The sequence below is a fragment of the Mytilus californianus genome, unplaced genomic scaffold (genome assembly GCF_021869535.1).
Source record: "Mytilus californianus isolate M0D057914Y unplaced genomic scaffold, xbMytCali1.0.p SCAF_1, whole genome shotgun sequence".
Lineage (NCBI taxonomy): Eukaryota > Metazoa > Mollusca > Bivalvia > Mytilida > Mytilidae > Mytilus > Mytilus californianus.
In genome coordinates this window covers 74,907,510-74,925,280 of record NW_026262581.1, presented here as the reverse complement: position 1 = coordinate 74,925,280, position 17,771 = coordinate 74,907,510, and the positions used below count along the sequence as shown (strand labels likewise).

At 31.5% G+C, this 17,771-nt stretch overlaps 1 protein-coding gene across 18 annotated transcripts in view; it reads right to left on the bottom strand.

The window, feature by feature from the left end:
• Positions 1 to 5,357: 5,357 nt before the first annotated feature.
• LOC127707401 (uncharacterized) overlaps positions 5,358 to 17,771 on the bottom strand; it is a 76,409-nt gene continuing 63,995 nt past the window's right edge. For all 18 annotated transcript variants that reach the window (XM_052211881.1, XM_052211900.1, XM_052211908.1 and 15 more), the window contains 9 exons: positions 15,868 to 16,024; positions 15,252 to 15,352; positions 14,286 to 14,434; positions 13,671 to 13,841; positions 13,179 to 13,274; positions 12,078 to 12,266; positions 10,511 to 10,580; positions 9,692 to 9,876; positions 5,358 to 6,784 (listed from right to left, as the gene is read on the bottom strand). In XM_052211881.1, coding sequence (XP_052067841.1) covers positions 6,671 to 6,784; positions 9,692 to 9,876; positions 10,511 to 10,580; positions 12,078 to 12,266; positions 13,179 to 13,274; positions 13,671 to 13,841; positions 14,286 to 14,434; positions 15,252 to 15,352; positions 15,868 to 16,024 — 1,232 coding nt within the window. In that variant the 3' untranslated portion in view covers positions 5,358 to 6,670. The remainder of the gene's footprint in view (positions 6,785 to 9,691; positions 9,877 to 10,510; positions 10,581 to 12,077; positions 12,267 to 13,178; positions 13,275 to 13,670; positions 13,842 to 14,285; positions 14,435 to 15,251; positions 15,353 to 15,867; positions 16,025 to 17,771) is intronic.

The window sequence follows — 17,771 nt, the reverse complement described above, 5'->3', positions numbered from 1 at the left end:
AAACGTGTTCTGTTGACCTTTTCAAATGAATACTTCAATGTTAAGCAAGTACTCTCTGAGAACGCTGTGAACACATGACAAAAAAGCAATGCTTTTATATTTTTTTGTCATAAGTTTAAGATTTTGATTGAGGTAGTTCACTATAAATAAAGGCAATAGCACTATACCGCTGTTCAATAGTCATAAATCGATTTAACTGAAACAAATCCGGGTCACAAACCAAACCTGGGGGAAACACATCAACTATAAGAGGGAAAAACCGGAACAACAGAAACACTGAACTGCTACAAAAAACAAACGCCAACATACATAGAAACAGACTATTTGATAACAACTACCATATTCCTGACTTGGTACAGGACATTTAAAGAAAAAATGGTGGGTTGAACCTGGTTTTATGGCTAGCCAAACCTCCCGCTTTTATGGCAATGTTAAAACTAAAGTAATGATCACATCAACTTGAAACGTAGTTAGTGTACATATGAAATTTTCAAATTAAATGACAAATAAGTTATTTCCGATTTCACTATTCAACGTGTCAACGTATATTTGTTCCACCTAACAGAAGTTCCACTGGAAACTTTGTTATAAACAATGTCATAATATCTGTTCCTGTTGGAACAAATATTCTATACCATTTATTCCGTTAGGAACATTTACTGTAATATTTATTCCAGTGGAAATAATATCCCAGAACATTGTTTCCATTTGGAACTTATATTATGAAGGAACTTCTATTCCGTGACATTCATTTTCAAAGATTTGATTTTGCTATACATTAATTATGAAATGTATTGCGATTTGATGAATATTATATATTGTATTGTTTTTATGAAGTTACACCTTATACAAGTATCTTGGTTTTTTTTTTGATTGACACCTAGTGCATTTTTACTTTCATTTTTTAACCTTTAATATTCAGTTTTTTTTTTATTTCATTGAGATAAAAGTATTGTAAAAGAAACATTTGCACCAAATTCGCCTTAAAAAATCAGCTGATGAGTTGCAAAGATGAAATCTACATCACTATCACATTTTCAATGTACGTACATTATCACAGAAAATACATAGTGCGACCAAAACAGCAATATTGCCATGACTAGAACTCCTTTGTTGACAAACGTCGCTCATCGGTTCTCTTTCATCTGTTTTGTTATTTTTCTTTTGTTTAGTTTATGAACTTTTCTCTCGATCCCGATTTCTGATTTCCCTTATGGTGGAGTTGGTCAAAAATAAGATCCTAAAATATTTTGGCAATTTATTTGAAGTGCCGGTGTATTAATTCCTCGTAAATCATTAATTAGTTTATATTTTAATAGGCTAATAACCAATTAACATAGGGCAGCAAAGTAAAAACCTGATTAATTAATCATGAAACAAAAACTCTTTGATTAAAAAGTTGAATGTTCACTTGAACTGTAATCAGTAGACATTTAATTAATCATCTGAGCAGAAGTGTTCATCTCAACTGATCATTTGATTAACTCAAAGCCATACCTCAGAACTAAATATGAATATATAAACCTGCTTCTTAAGGGTTAGTTATCAATTCATAAATTCTGAGATAAACATATTTTAAAAGAAAAATACCTGAATTTTGAATTTAAGGTAGATTAATTCAGAATTGACAAAGAAATACATTGTGCCAGAAAAGGTAAGTGTGCAGTTGTATTTATTATTGGAATTTTAAAGCTTATAAAAAATTTTCTGTGACACAGTCTGTTAGGTAAAAGTATTTTATTTCAATGAACAATGTCATTCAGTGATCATAAATAATAAACAAATCCATTGTTATATTTTTGAAAGAGAGACTCACGTCTTAAACATATAATAATTGTAATCATGTTTGAAATGTAGTAACTAATACACACAATCCTTATTTAGTGGCATAAATGCTGTTCAATGTTCTCATTGTCTTTACGAGCCGTCTTTATGTTATCATGGTTATTTTCTCCGATTAAAATTTTGTCTTTGGCAATTCATAATAGCATTTAAATGATACGTAAACGGCCTTTTTTATATTTCCTTAGGTTCTTCAAGTGAATTTTCAAAGTGAAGTAACAGAAGAAACGATAATGGTACCTTCACGTAACACCAAATCTAAACAGCTAACTATAGATATACCCAACGACACGTCATATGGCAACTTCGGGACCCTACACCAGACCATGCCTTCAACAAATCAGTACACAGGACATTTGATGAACCAAAACCTGATATACCCAATGGTACAGACAACCGACGAAAGATCGCAAGACATTTCGCCAACACAGCAGATGTACATTGTTCAGGAAATAGAAAGGAATACAAGTTCATCTGAGGAAGACTCTGACAGATCATATGAAAGTGGTAAGGCTATATTCTATATATGAAATGGGTTTTGAACCCTTAATGAGAATATTAAATCGTCTCTCTTCGCCACTAGTACAGTGTACTGATAAATATAATATAATTCAGCCAGTTGAAAAATAAGGCGAGTGATTAACATTATGTCGTTTGTTTTTGTCACTCGTCGGACAGCTCTTAGTGTGGCTCTCATCGGACAACTCTCACGACTGAATGTGACTAAGGATAGACATTTTATTTTCACAATTAAAATTCTCAAATTATAAATTTGTGTCTATGCTTTCCGTCACATTCTATCATGATTATGTTTGTACTTTTTTAAATTAATAATATTTTCCAAAATTATGATATGTTTGAAAAAGCTACAACCTTCTATGATTAGAAAATTCAGATGTTTATTACTAGTATTGAATGATTCTATATATTTCTCTTTATTTTCAGTCGACAATGAAGTGAAGAGCGAAGTGTCACCAGAAAGCAGAAACGAAGTGAAACTCGCATCTTCGTCCAATTGTTTAAATATTTCTCCTACCAATACTTCATCTACAATTAATCCTGTTAGCCAGTCTACAAACAGTAGAAAACAAAAGAAGAATAGAACAACTTACACACCAAGTCAGGTGCAAATGTTTGAGAGGGCTTTCCAAGAAAATCCGTACCCAGATTCTGCTAAAATAGAGACTTTAGCAATAGATTTAAACATAGAAGAACAAAATGTCAAAGTAAGATTTATCTATTGTTATTTCTTTTTGGTTCGTTCGTTGATTGATTGATTGAAAGTATTAGTTTTTAAATAACCTTAAAAATGAACGCTGGGTGGGCTACAGTTGAAAAAGATCATTAAACAAATAATCATATATATAATTGTGATTGACATGTTTTATCAATTACACAGCAGCATAAAACCAGTATGATATAAATATTTGCATGCTAACAGATTTCAAATGGTTTTTTTTTCATTAAGATGTTTCTCATGGATTCTTTCTCTTTTTCCAGATTTGGTTTCAGAATAAAAGAGCTAGGTGCCGTAAACGCGCACAAGAGAAGCCCCAGCAGAATGCGTTGCCATACATGTCTCCGATGATGCCAACAATGGGAATGTATGGAATGTTGCCGTCTCATCATACTATGCTGCATGGATCTCCGGCTAATGTTATGCCAGGTCCGTTTTTCTATTCGGGACCTCCCTTTGGAATGCACCCTCACATTCCTACTTCGAACATCACTGCAACTTTGAATAGTCAACAGTTGCCAGGTATCCAACTAGATGATCGCTTTGCAAGTTCACCAACTTCATCAACTTCATCGCCAAAGTCATCGATGTCATCGCCGAATTCGTCTGCTAGAGAAAGTCCCGAGACAACAGGACATATATCACACATGCAACCCAATATGCTACACTTGAAGCAATACATGCCGTTGTCTTATCCATATGGAATGTGTCCGCCATTTTATTACTGACGATGTTGAATTAAACTACTTAAAGCAAAATAGTGCCATTACATGCTGTATTTCATATTTGTAAAATAGAATGTATATATGACATAACAAATATCAATACGTATTGATTTTCATTTTAATAAAAGTATTGAAAAAACTTGATTTCTGTATGTTTCTGTTGATATTTAGTCGGGCAAAGATAACCCATGGGGCCAGTATCATGGTCTTTTTGTGTCACAGGTTCAGTATGTATTTATGAATACATTGAAATATGGGATATACGTCAACGACTAGCAACTCAAAGGACAAAAGTCAAGACTGAGCAACACACGCAGAAATGAAACTGATAATATCACATGCAAAATTGATGAGAGGGATGGTCTTTGTTTTTATTAACCGATCGATTGTAGTTTGCTGAACTATAATATTTTATACATATTGATTCATTGTAGATTTGGAAAGTGGGTCGTCAACGTGGAGGAATTTTGGACTGCAAGTTAGTAGTGAAGGCGGTACCTCGAATGACCGAATAACACCGTTATTATCCAAATAACACCTGTAATGACCAAATAACACTTGAAATTTTAATATTAGCACATATTGGTGACATTTAAACATTAATTAAATAATATCACATTTTAAGTGTATTTTATAGCTTAAACAATTGGAAGAATAAAAGAATGTTTGCATATGCATTCAAAGGGAAATGCACATTTTAAAGTTTCTAGAAGTGTTCTAGTAAATTTCACAGTACCATAAATTTCTAATTAAATATGAATGATAATTATTATTTCATAGTAAGAACAATGTTGATTATATGATGCTGGTCACTTTTCATATATTCTCATCTAAGACTGCAAGACAGGGGAGGAGCTTTGCCTATCTACAGATGTTGGCCAAATCTGTGATGTCAATCTCCCGTCAAATGCTAAATAAATGTTAGTAAGGGATGGACAGTGCACAAACTATGCAAATTTAATAATTTACAAACTGTGTGGTTCTATCAATAAAATGATGGTGTCAGAATTCTCAGGTCAATTTTAATCCTTTTGTATTGCATTTATAAGGGTTCAAAAGGAGATATTCAGTTTTGAGTTGATTTTTCACAACAATTTCTCATTGTAAGTAACGGTAGGTCCTTCAACAATGAGCAAAACCCATACCATAGGTAACTATGAAAGGTCCCAGTATGACAAAATGTGAACCATTAAAAAAAAACAATGGCCTGATTAATGACAAAATAATAAACAAAAAACAATGTAAGACAGACAGCAACCAAGGACAACCATGTAATTGCAGACTTCTGACTTTGAATAGGCACATGAACAATGTGACGGGAATCAAATGTGACATCTCAACCCTCCCCAACAGTATTTTCATGCAATACATTTTTTGTTTGTTTGCCTGTACAGTTTGATTTTTATCTTCTTTTTTTTTTATTATTATTCATACTCCTTTTTTTAATCCTGGTATCTATGAAGAATTTATTTTCATACATTTGGACATGTTTTTATCAATTCAAACTGTTGTATAGAAAACATATTATCTATGTAAATACAATGTACAAAAAATGGTTTAAGATTTTTATGGACATTAAAAAAACACTCAAAATAGACTAACATGACAAGTTATAAACAAAAAACTGAAAATGGATATTAACAATATAAAATAGTTTTAAAGATAATACAAACATAAGAGATAAATGTGTATATAATGTAAATAGCATATATATCACAGAATATTTTGGACGGAATGATTCCATTTATAAATGCAACACTAACCTTCTTACAGCGTTTTAAGATTTCATACTCAGACCAGCCACCTTTCTTGATTTTTTGGGATATAAACTGTGAGAGGCGATGACCTGAATCATTTTTTGGGTTGTTCACTCTGGCTATATAGCAAAGTTATTGCTTTGAAATTATTCACTGAAAAGGCTGTATAGTAACTAACTTAAAAATTAAATCAAATTTGATATAATTACTGACTTGCCTGGGAAAATGTTGTGTTCTTTAAATTTTTTAGATAATTTTAATAACTATTTTTGATGAAATAATGCATTAGTTGGTAAGAACCCCAGATATATTAAACTACATTTTTCATTAAAGGCTTCAAATTATTTTCTTGGCACATCCTCTTCTTCAATTTATATTGTGACCTACTCAGTACCTATTTTTTTGGAAAAGATCGGACAGCTATACAAAACAAATATTTTTGCATCATATTCTGTCTAATGTACTGAATGTCATATTTTTGACATTATAATCTATTCCCTGTTCCCAACATAAAAACTGAAGATATTGTATCATACTAAAATATGTGTTTCCCTCCAATGTTATAAGCTCGACAAGAAGACAATTGCTATCTGTTCAATGTCATGGACCACTAAGCCAAATATCTTTATATTTATCTAAATATTTTTTATGCACCCGCAACTGAAAGTTGCGGGTGCATAAAAAATGTTTGTGGTTTTCATTAATATGCCAGATATGTTTAAATGATAAAGGATAATAGTCAAGAGTATTCATTGGCCACTAGAAACACACTGTTTTGTATGTCAAAACTCAGGTGATGTTTTTCATCCAAAATGTGAACAGAAAAATAAAACCAGGCCCTCTCTTCTTACAGTGATATAATCAAATGCCAACTACCCTATGTTGACAAAACTTAGTCTGAAATTTTTCTTCCAGAGTGTGAGACATAAATTTGTTTACTTTTCATACAGTCAACAACAACGTTATCTTCAAAACAGTCTTAACATCCTTCCAGACAAAATAGTCTACAAAGCAGTATAAAATGCATTACACAGTAATTTTAAAAAAATGCCTAGCAAAGTTTTCTACAAAATTCTATTCATACACAAAGAAAGTTTATCTTTAAAAAACTATTTTCCACTCTCAAATTGCAGCTCTTCTAACTGTACTATTATTCGATGTTTATCTAAATCCAATTCATTCAACAGCTGGTCAGCTATTCTACTTCTCAATCTACCTCCAACCTAAAAAATGAAAATGACAATTATTATCACAGGATTATTGACACTTCCATTCATTGTACTGTTTGTTATATTGTTATTGTTGTCCCTTGATAAGCCTGCATAGATGAATATGAACATATGCAAGGATATATATATATATCTCTTATACATTGTACTTATATCATTCTTTTACTCAAAATATAATTACAAATTTCAAGTAAAGTTAACAAACATCAAATTACTGTATCAATATCTAATGTTTATGCAATTATAAAAATTTGCTTTGTTCTCAAAAAAAAAAATTGTTTTGTGGAAACTATTATCATAACCTTGTTGAAAAAGCATTTACAATATGAATATTAAATCTAACTTCAACTAAAATTCTACTTTAATAAAGAAATTAAAAAAACTAACAGAGACAAATTGATAATTGATTTGTAAAATCCATCTACAGATCAATGATTTGTCTACATGCAGTAATTAAATATTAAAATACTGTAAATTCAGAAACTTTTGCTTGAAGTTATCATTGGGAGATTGTTAAACAAAGGCCAAAAATGCAAGATTAATTATTGTGATTTCTGGAAATGCTGCAAATAAATAAAGCTATCAAAATTTGGACTCTGGTGAAACCTATCACGTCTCACTTTTCATGATAATAATAACACTGCAAAAATTTCTGAATTAACAATGCATCACAAATCATCTGCAACATAGATCCATTATGAATGATAAACTGGGTAACTCTTGGCTTTAAAGAAATAATCTCAACAATGCTCAATAGAAGCAGATTTAATAAACTGGTACTGTCTGTAGAGCAGGACAAATACCCCAGTTTCCACATTTTTCCATCCCTAATATCTATTTTATACATTTTTACAGTATTGATTGACATGTTTATATAAATTTCCTATCAAATCAATTGAACATGCGTCTGAATGTTAAACTCGTCATATTTTTTCCTATTTAAGAAAACTCAACCATACTGTAACAGGACTAAGGTGTCAAAGTAAGGCAATCTGCAAGAGATGTACTGCTAATGCATACCCAAAATCAGTGTTTTTATTAAACTAAACTACAAATAATAATGCATGCCATTTCAACAGCATAATAATTTTAAAGACAATGTTCCAAATACTGAGACAGAGTAGGGCTTTACAACTAACAATGGAAATGAGATGTTCTTACAAAAAAGTATACTTTTCCACTGATTTTTATATTTTGTTCTTATGTTGTGCTGTTACACCACTGTCCCAGGTTAGGGGAGGGTTGAGCACTCACAAACATGTTTAACGCCACCACATTCTTTATGAGCCTGCCCAAGTCAGGAGCCTGTAATTCAGTGGTTGTCCTTGGTTCAAGTCTGTCATATTTGTGTTTCGTACATTGTTTTGTTATAAATTAGGCCGTTTATAGTTTTCTCAAATCAATTGTTTCATATTTGGTCCATTGTCTGTCATATTTGTTTTTTGTAAATTGTTTTGTTGTAAATTAGGCTGTTAGTTTTCTTAATTGAATTGTTTCATATTTTTCATGTCAGGGCCTAAAATTAGCATAAATTAGTCAATCAAGTTCAGTCTAACTGCTAATTTTAAGACAGATCCACTGCATTAAATTTAGTTAGGTTCAAACTCTTCACCTTCAGTCAATTTAGAGTTTTAGATTGTTTTCATTGTCTTAGATCTTTAGATACCTTTTTTAGTCGTCTGATGTGTAATTTTATTAATGGTGAATTCGCATGGTAGGTGATGCATGCATAGCTGGAGACCCTTACCCTGTCAACACAAGGTTTTGTTCCTTTTGGAGTTCATGCGATTCCCTCAGATTCTGTTTGTTACTTTGATCTGTCTCATATTAATATCAAATTTGAACATAAGTAAACTACTTTCACCTTAATTTAATTAACTTTGCAAAACAATAACTTGGATGGAGAGTTGTTTCATTGGCACTCATACCACATCTTCTTATATCTAAGACAATAAACATGGTACTGGAATGTCTGAATAGTGTCAAAACGACACTGAATTGACTTATGCATTTTAGTTGCTGCTGTAAAATTCTATTCAGATTTCAGTCATTCATTTTATATAATCATTGCCTCTGCGTTGGATTGACTAGGAACACTGTTTGTATACTAAATTCAAAAAGTAAAGGTCAAAGTCAAAGTCAGTATGATGCTTATGCACAAATCACAAATCAGACAATGTTTTACTATCATAGTGTCCAAACTTCAAAGTCAAAGTCAGAGTGACATCATTTTAATATGAGATACATCCCCAGCCCATGATGAAACTGCATACAAAGTTTAGATAGCCTAAAGTTTTACAATTCAAAAGTATGCACCGTAAATTGGACATCCTAACAACAAGTCAACCAAGTAGCTCAGAAATACAGATCTTAGTCATTAAATACAGTCATATTAGAACTGATTATGGATATGGATGACAGGGAGTATTCCATTAGTCCTGCTAAACTTAATTGAAGCCAACATAAAATCAACTCAAAGTCAAAACTGCTTACACTCTTGTCAATTGTGCCAGACCTAAAGAAAATACTTTAAATATAATAACTTCTTGATTGAGGATAGACCAATACTGTGAAAAAGAACATCTTAAGCCACCATCCTTGATGTCTTTTTAATTACGAATAAATCTGAACTGAAGACTTATTAACAATTTCTTGGAAATATAATTGCATAAAATTCAAAATTTCATTTATTTGTAGCAAACATATATATAAACCAGGTATAATTCAATAGAAAATGTATGCAACCCATACATCAGTTGATTGTAAAAATCATACTTATTGAATTGAATTGAATTTTACACCTAACCATTGCATCACATCTTGCTCATTAGAATATTCCTTCTATAAAGAATATACATAATATTTTTGAAATGAGCAAAAAACAAAGGAATTTAGACTTACAGTTTTAGGCCTTTGAATCTTCTTGCCATCCAAGTTATTAAGCTGGTCTATAGCACTAACAGGCCCTGGTGTGAGACTACGATTGGCAGGCCAGGTAACTGGTGGAGGCCACATTGATGTGGAGGTCCTACTGGATTCACTTTGTCTCTGGGTAGCTGAATGGATCCTGCTTGAGCGAGTTTTCGCTGAAATAGTTAATACAATCTTACTTGGAGGTGGAAACAGATTAAGACTTCATACTATTTTCAAATAATGTTTTGTTTTGTTTTTTTGCACAATTTCTATATCAAAATAATAATCTAGCTTATTTTTAATAACACCCATATAAAAGTCTTATTTTTGGAGTTCTTTTCTTACCATTTGTTTTCAAAATATATATTTAGACTTACAAATGCTCAATAATGATATCCTTAATAGGAAGTTGATGAGCGATGGATGTGAAAACACATCACATGATATAGCATGCTCACTTGAAGCTTGATACTAAATTTTAGGAAACTTTGTTGGGTACCTGTTGCTCAGTCTTTAGTTTTCTATGCAGTATTTTGAAACTGTTGTTTGTTTTTTTTTAGTGTTGTTTTTTTTCTATTTGAATTGTGAATTTTCTTTGACTTCTAATTTCAGACAGTTCGTTTGGTAACTTCTGTCCCCTTTTTTATTTGTAAATCTTAAGAAAAATGTGACGAAAATTTCTTATTTGACCATATGTGTAAGAAAATATAAGTACAATGTATTCAGTAAACAGGAAGCTGATTAGCAATGGATGTGAAAATGCATCATACTATACGGTAGGGCAAAACCTAAATTACAAATACTTACTAGTAGGAGCTGGAGAATAAGAAATAGCTGACTGTGTTCTGTTTATCATAACACTCTCCAAGTCATATACCTTAAATGGAAATAAATCAGTTATGTAGGAGACAATGTATTCTGAAATTTTCAGGGTGACAGGTCCTAATCAAATCAAATCAGGGGTTTTGAATTTTACTCAAGGGAATATAACCATGATATCAGAAGGTTCAAACGATTTTATACTTAAAAATACTTAATTATATTGTCTTAATCTAAACAGAATATTTGTTATGTTCTTCTGGAGGACAGTTCAGAATAACTCCAGAAAATATGATAAAATGTATGTTAGAGTAGCAAAAGCAGTTTTAAATATTCAGTATTTTAGAAGTCATCACTCCCTATTAACAGATCAACTGAAATCATATTTTGTTCAATACTTTATTTGGTGTTTTTCATATGTACCCAAAACTTTCATCAAAACTTGTATGTTATACTATATACTTTAAAATATATACATGTATTTACATAGTTCAATCTCTGAAGATAAATCTTTGTTTATTTGAAATATAATTGTTTTAAAACAAAACATGTGAACAAAACTCAACTTTCTTTCATTTGGTTTATTTGTCCAATGCTACTTACTTTAAAAAATAGTAAAATGTTGTGCTTTTTTTTTTGCGCTGCCAAGAAAGTCTTGAGGGCTACATGAAGGACACAGTGTAAAATACAAATTCTGGCAAGTTTAGGACCTTGGGCTTAAGGGATGAAAGAACCTTAGTGAGCGCGCTCACATACCCCACGTCCCCACATTGTCATTGGAGAAATAAAATAAGTGTAAGAAAAAAATTGTATCAAAAAAAAAAATTGTCAATATGCACATCTACATAGTATGTCCTTATTATCTGAAAAGGTTTCATGAAATTCTGTTGTGTGGTTTGAGAGGAGTTGCGATGACAAACTGTTGCAGTAGTACATTAAAGTAAATAAGTTCAAAGGGGCGTAACTCCTAGAAAAAGATGTGAATCGTAATTTCCTGTCGAAATGCACATCTACGTAGTATGTCCTTATTATCTAAAAAGGTTTCGTGAAATTCTGTTGTGTGGTTTGAGAGGAGTTGCGATGACAAAAGGTTGCAGTAGTATATTGGGCAAATAAGTTCAAAGGGGCGTAACTCCTGAAAAAAAATTGAATCGTAATTTCCTGTCGATATGCACATCTACGTAGTATGTCCTTATTATCTGAAAAGGTTTCATGAAATTTTGTTGTGTGGTTTGAGAGGAGTTGAGATGACAAACTGTTGCAGTATTACATTAAAGTAAATAAGTTCAAAGGGGCGTATCTCCTAGAAAAAGAATTGAATCGTAATTTCCTGTCGATATGCACAACTACATAGTATGTCCTTATTATCTAAAAAGGTTTCATGAAATTTTGTTGTGTGGTTTGAGAGGAGTTGCGATGACAAGAAACAGGACTGACGGACGGACAGACGGACGGGTCAAAAACATTATACCCTCCGCAACTCGTTGCGTGGGGTATAATTATCAGAACCAGTAAAAGACCACTGGTTAGTTTGGCTTATTTAATAGTTGTATACCTGTGTTTGTAAATCATCAACTCTGTTAAATGCATCTAATTTTAAATGCCTTTCATGAGTTAGCTGTTTTTTAATAACATCTATATCTTTAGAAATTTTTTCTTCTTTGATATGACGAAGACGTTCATGCTTATCTTTCTCGTCTGTAATAAGCTTGAGTCTAGTTTCCCTATCATCAAGTTCTCTGACCTAAAAAAAACAAAATATAAGAGAACTGACAGACAATAATTTTCACAACCAATAAATCCAATAAATGGTTTCATACAACATGTTAAAACAAGAAATAGTTCTTGGTTAAATAGGTATCAGTTATGTTCACACCCCTTTATCCATGCATGAGCACCAACACTTAAGCCCTCAATCAAAATTTATAACTTTTCAGTAAGAGTAGTTTTTTAGCATAATTAGTCTACATTTTAAATAGAAATGCATTGCATTTATTCTGTTTTAAAAGGGAGTACCTAAGATTTAGGCCCAAAAATCAAATGTATTTCTCAAAGTTCCATTACAACAATGATCCATATCAGGATCAGGAATATATCTATCATTAATATGACATTTATAGCAAGAGGCACACCTGTATGTATGGCTCACCTGAAGAAAAATTAGCCAGTCTGCATATAAGGACCTTTATATATACATACTAGTTATTCTTTGTGTTGCTGATCCTTTTTTTAATTTATATGTTTAACCTAGCTCCTATAGTTTTTGTGATTATAGCCCAAAATGCAAAAAACAGTAAACATCAACATTTCAGCCACAATATTTATAGAGCTTATTGTGCTGACCAATTTTCCCTATATTTCTATAATTGCTATAGTTTTTGAGATATCAGCAGATAACTGAAGATTAACACTATGTTTTATTTCTAATTTTGATCAACCTGGAAGAAAATCACAAACTTCAAAGAAGACATCCTATACATGAAGCAGACAAGCTTTGGTTTCAATCCATTAAATAGTTTTAGAGGTGAAGATTTTTAAAGTAAACTTTACAGACAAAAGACAACAGACGGACAGATGATGGATGTAAAGTGATGGCAAAACTTGGCCCATATCACCAATATATTCATCATTACAATCATATATATAAAGATATTACCAATATATTCATGTTTTCTTTCGTAGTCTGTTCAAGGTGTCTCCTGTTATAAGCTTGTTGTTGTTCTTCATGTAATCTCTTTTGTTTTTCTTTGAGCTGAAGATGAAAATCAATTAAAAAATAAATCTCCTGAATAAAAAAATCAGTATTACAAGTATGTAAATTATCATAAACTTGAAATGAGTAATAACTAATGGTATGTGCTTTTCATACAAATGTTCACCTGTTTTGTTAGAATTCAATCAGTAATCTTTCAGAAAATAAAACAAATAAATGCATTTTTTTTTCGATTTATAATTATAGTTCAACAAGCAAAATTTTACAAAAATCTGTGACATAGTCCATTTACTGTACCTTACCTTAATATGATCTAAATACTTTAAGTTGTAAATAGAAATAATGTTGTATCTACTTTTGATTTCCTCTCAATAATAATTTCTATTGACTAATAGTTTTCAAATCAAAATAAGCATTGCCTTATTATTTTCATACCTCCTTTTCCAATTTCTTTTTAATGTCACTGTATTCCCTCTCAGCTCTGTTTAATGCTGTCTTGATGGCCATCAGTTGTTTTCTAAGGGAGATAATCTCCTCTTTTGCTTTCATTTCTAACTGGATATTTTGCTTTTTTGAACTTTCAGCATCTTTCGACAACTCGCCAACCTAGAACACAATACAGATTGTACTTAATTGTTCATATAATTAAACATTATGGACCTTTAAGAGTAATACTACATACAACTATCAAGTGTGATGCAAAAATATAAAGAAGAATACTAAGTTCACAGATTTTCCTCAACAGTTTCTGGTTTGATCTTTTTAAAAAAGAACCATCCAATATTGAAATATTTTGCTTCTTAACTACTTATGTCTGTACAACAAGAAGGAAACAAGATCTGGACAAGTATATTTGTCATAAAATATTTCGTGTCAAAAAGTCATAAATTTGGTCTATGTTTATGTACCAAATAATCAGCTCAACATCTGTATTTTTTGCAAAAAAAAAGTGTGGACAAGTATGATTTTCATATAAATTTCAAAATCCCATGGCAGCAATTCCTTCAAAATTAAGTAAACCAACTGACAAGCTTCATTTAAAATACAAACCTTCTTTAAGAATTTAACTTGGAAATGTTGCTGTTTCCATCCATTCATTGCTTTCATTTTCATAAATCCCATGTTTAACTGATGATTATTTGACTGTAGATTTCTTAAATCGTCAGACTTCTCCAGATATCTCTTCATTAATTCGTCTTCTGTAAAATCAAATATCTTTATCTATACTCTGACATACAAATCTTAAGGCTATAAGTACTACTAAAATATGGTTGTCAGATACTCTCAGTATCAGTGAATTATGGCTGCTCGCTTAATACTACATTTTAGAATTTCCCATCAATATCAAAGAGAACTCTGGATGTGCTGATATCAATAAACTTTTTACAATTTCTAAATGGTTAAAATTCTCCTTTGATAATTCTATGTTTTTATCCACTGTAATTGTGATATTATATTGATAATGTGTGGAATATGAGTGAAAAGGGGCATTAAAGGCCTCACTGTGACTTTGAGATGAAGAACAGCAATAAAAGTGCTGTTCCTTTGCTTTTTGTGTGTTTTTGCAGTGCATGTGCTGATTTTGTGTCACGGATGGATACCTTATATCCTTTGTTTTTCTATCATATATTGAAATCCTGGTTTATCAAATTACTGGTACAAATCTCAAGTGAGTTAAAAATGTGCAGTAATGACTTGGAAAACATAATTTATTAAGAAATTTTATGAAAGTGGTTACCTAAGTTTTACAATGTTTTAAAATGATGTAGTGTTAGTTTTACTATAAAGTAGCAGATAAAAGATTCCAGGTGTTGAACACTTTTCCATTCATTTTACAAACACATGAAAATTAATTTATCAGGGAATTGGAATTTGATAAAAACATCTTTTGAATCATGCCTCAACCATATCAAACTTGACAGCTCAATTCTTACACATGTAATTAATGGGTTAGGAAACTTGGGATAATAAGGCATCTAATACACAAATTAATCCAGTTTTAAACAATATACATGCCTGCTTCCTGTTCACTTTTGTTCCTGACTTCATCCATTTCATTTAATGCATCTTTACGAGTAACGTTAATCTCTGTATTCACATCTTCATGAATTTCATGTCTGAAAATGGAAAATGTCTAACTGTCTATGTACTGAAACTAATTTGATTGCATGATAAAAACATCAGATATGAAAATCAGACTTCAATTTTGTAAACAGGAGCTAATTCATGTATATTTTTTTTGAGGTGACTAAAAAATATACACCAGTAAACCAAGATTTTTGAATCAACTAAACAGAGTAAATTAATGTTGAACAAATTGGAATTTAAGCATGACTGACAAAATGCATCCGCCAATTAGTGAAACAAACTGGTTTGACTATTATACTTTTTGGCCAACTCTTACTGTAAAATACTTTGGAGAGATTATTATGTTGCGTTTCCCTCACCTACTGATGCAACTACAGAATAAATTATTGGGTGTCCTTAGGATATTTGACAGCTATTGTTTCATTTGTTTATGCAACTAATCCCAAGATTGAAATTATGCTTTCAAAATAGATGGTATCACAGTTAAAATGCAGTTATGAATTGTGTAACTTGACAAGCATGAATGAATTTCTTTCTCGTCTACCTGAATTCATCCAGTCTCAGTTTGAGTTTGGCAGTGCTATCAAATAAGCTGTGTACCACATCTTCATACTGTTTTCTGACTCTGTCTGTAATATCAGCCTCCTGTGTCAGACTCATTTCTCTCATTTCATGTACCTTAGCTCTCAGTGCTGTCACTTCTACAATGTAACATGTGAATAGTGCAATCAAACAAACTATGTCCTACATCCTCATACTGTTTTGAGATCAGACACTTGTCACACAAATTTATGTTCTTACAAACTATTGCTGTGACTTGACCTACAGTAGATCAATTAAAATTCTTACCAAATTGTAATTTGTTTTATCTAACCAAACTGTTTAACTGGTAAGAAATTTTAACCAACTACTGTAAACAGTCAAGTCATCAAAGTGCAAGGTGATAAAATAAAGCAAAAAATATATATTTCACCCACCTGGCATGTTTTTCGAGATAATTGAGATTCAAAGAGGAATATAATTTTGAGAAAAAAATATTATATATTTTCATTCAATTGTATTAACAGTGAAAACCCCACTAAATTGTTGCATATGTTGAATATATTTGAAGCTATAGAATGAAATCTACTGATGAAATATATTTTCCATATGAAAACCTTGATTTGTCAATGTCAGTCATAAATAGACAAATAGATATAAGAAGATGTGGTATGAGTGCCAATGAGACAACTCTTCATCAAAGTCACAATTTGTAAAAGTAAACCATTACATGTCAAAGTACGTTCTTCAACACGGAGCCTTGGCTCACACCAAACAGCAAGCTATAAAGGACCCCAAAAATGACTAGTGTAAAACCATTCAAACAGGAAAACCAACGGTCTAATCTATATAAAAAACGAGAAACAAGAAACACTTATGAACCACATCAACAAGCGACAACCACTGAACATCAAGTTCCTGACTTAGGACAGGTGCAAACAAATGCAGCGGGTTTAAACGTTTTAATAGGCACTAACCTTCACCCTAACCTGAAACAAAAGTGTAACATCACAACATAGAAAGACACACTATAAAATATCAATTGCAATTGCTTAACTCAATCAAAAGACATATTAACAAAAACAAGTGAACATACACTGAACGAATAAATTTGATCTATGACACAATGTAAATACAAAATTAATAAAACAAGGGGGTTAGATGTAAAACAAAATCAGAAAGACAACCATAACCTTGGCCAAATGCTGCCAAATAAAATAACATACACAGGTAAATAAAAATAATTTTATTGTAAGGTATACATGGAGTACGGAAATATTTTTTACAAAATTATTTGTTCATAGTAAAGTATGTTTTTGAGATTTTTTTCTGAAAAATTTAGTTAATTCTGAAACAGTAATTTTTTTCTAAAATTTGGTTTTGTCATACAACAAAATATATTCAATCCAAAAACATTAAAAAAGTTAATGCAACAGAGTTCATTTTCAACAGAGTAAAGTTAATATTTTGAATCTAACCATAAACAATCAAAAACACTTTCTTCGAGGTGTCTGATCTTATATGTGAGCTTCACCTTCAAAAAGTCGTTAACATTTTCAGCGAGATGTTTCTGAACTGAGTTTTACTGTGCGTATTGATGTGTGTTTGTTTATTCCACATTGGCTACAGGTATAGGGGAGGGATCTCACAAAACATGTTTAACCCTGCTTCATTATTGTGCCTGTCCCTAGTCAGGAATCTCTTTACCTTGTTAGTCTTGTGTACTTTTCTTATTTTGGTTTATTTATATGTTTCAGAGATAAGTGTGTCGTCAATTTTACTGAACTAGTATACATTATTATTTAGGGGCCAGTTGAAGCCTGCACCGGGTGCATGATTTTCCTGCAGGGTTGAAAGACCCATTGGGCCTGTTTTCAGCTCTTTGGTCTGGTTGTTAACTCTTAGACA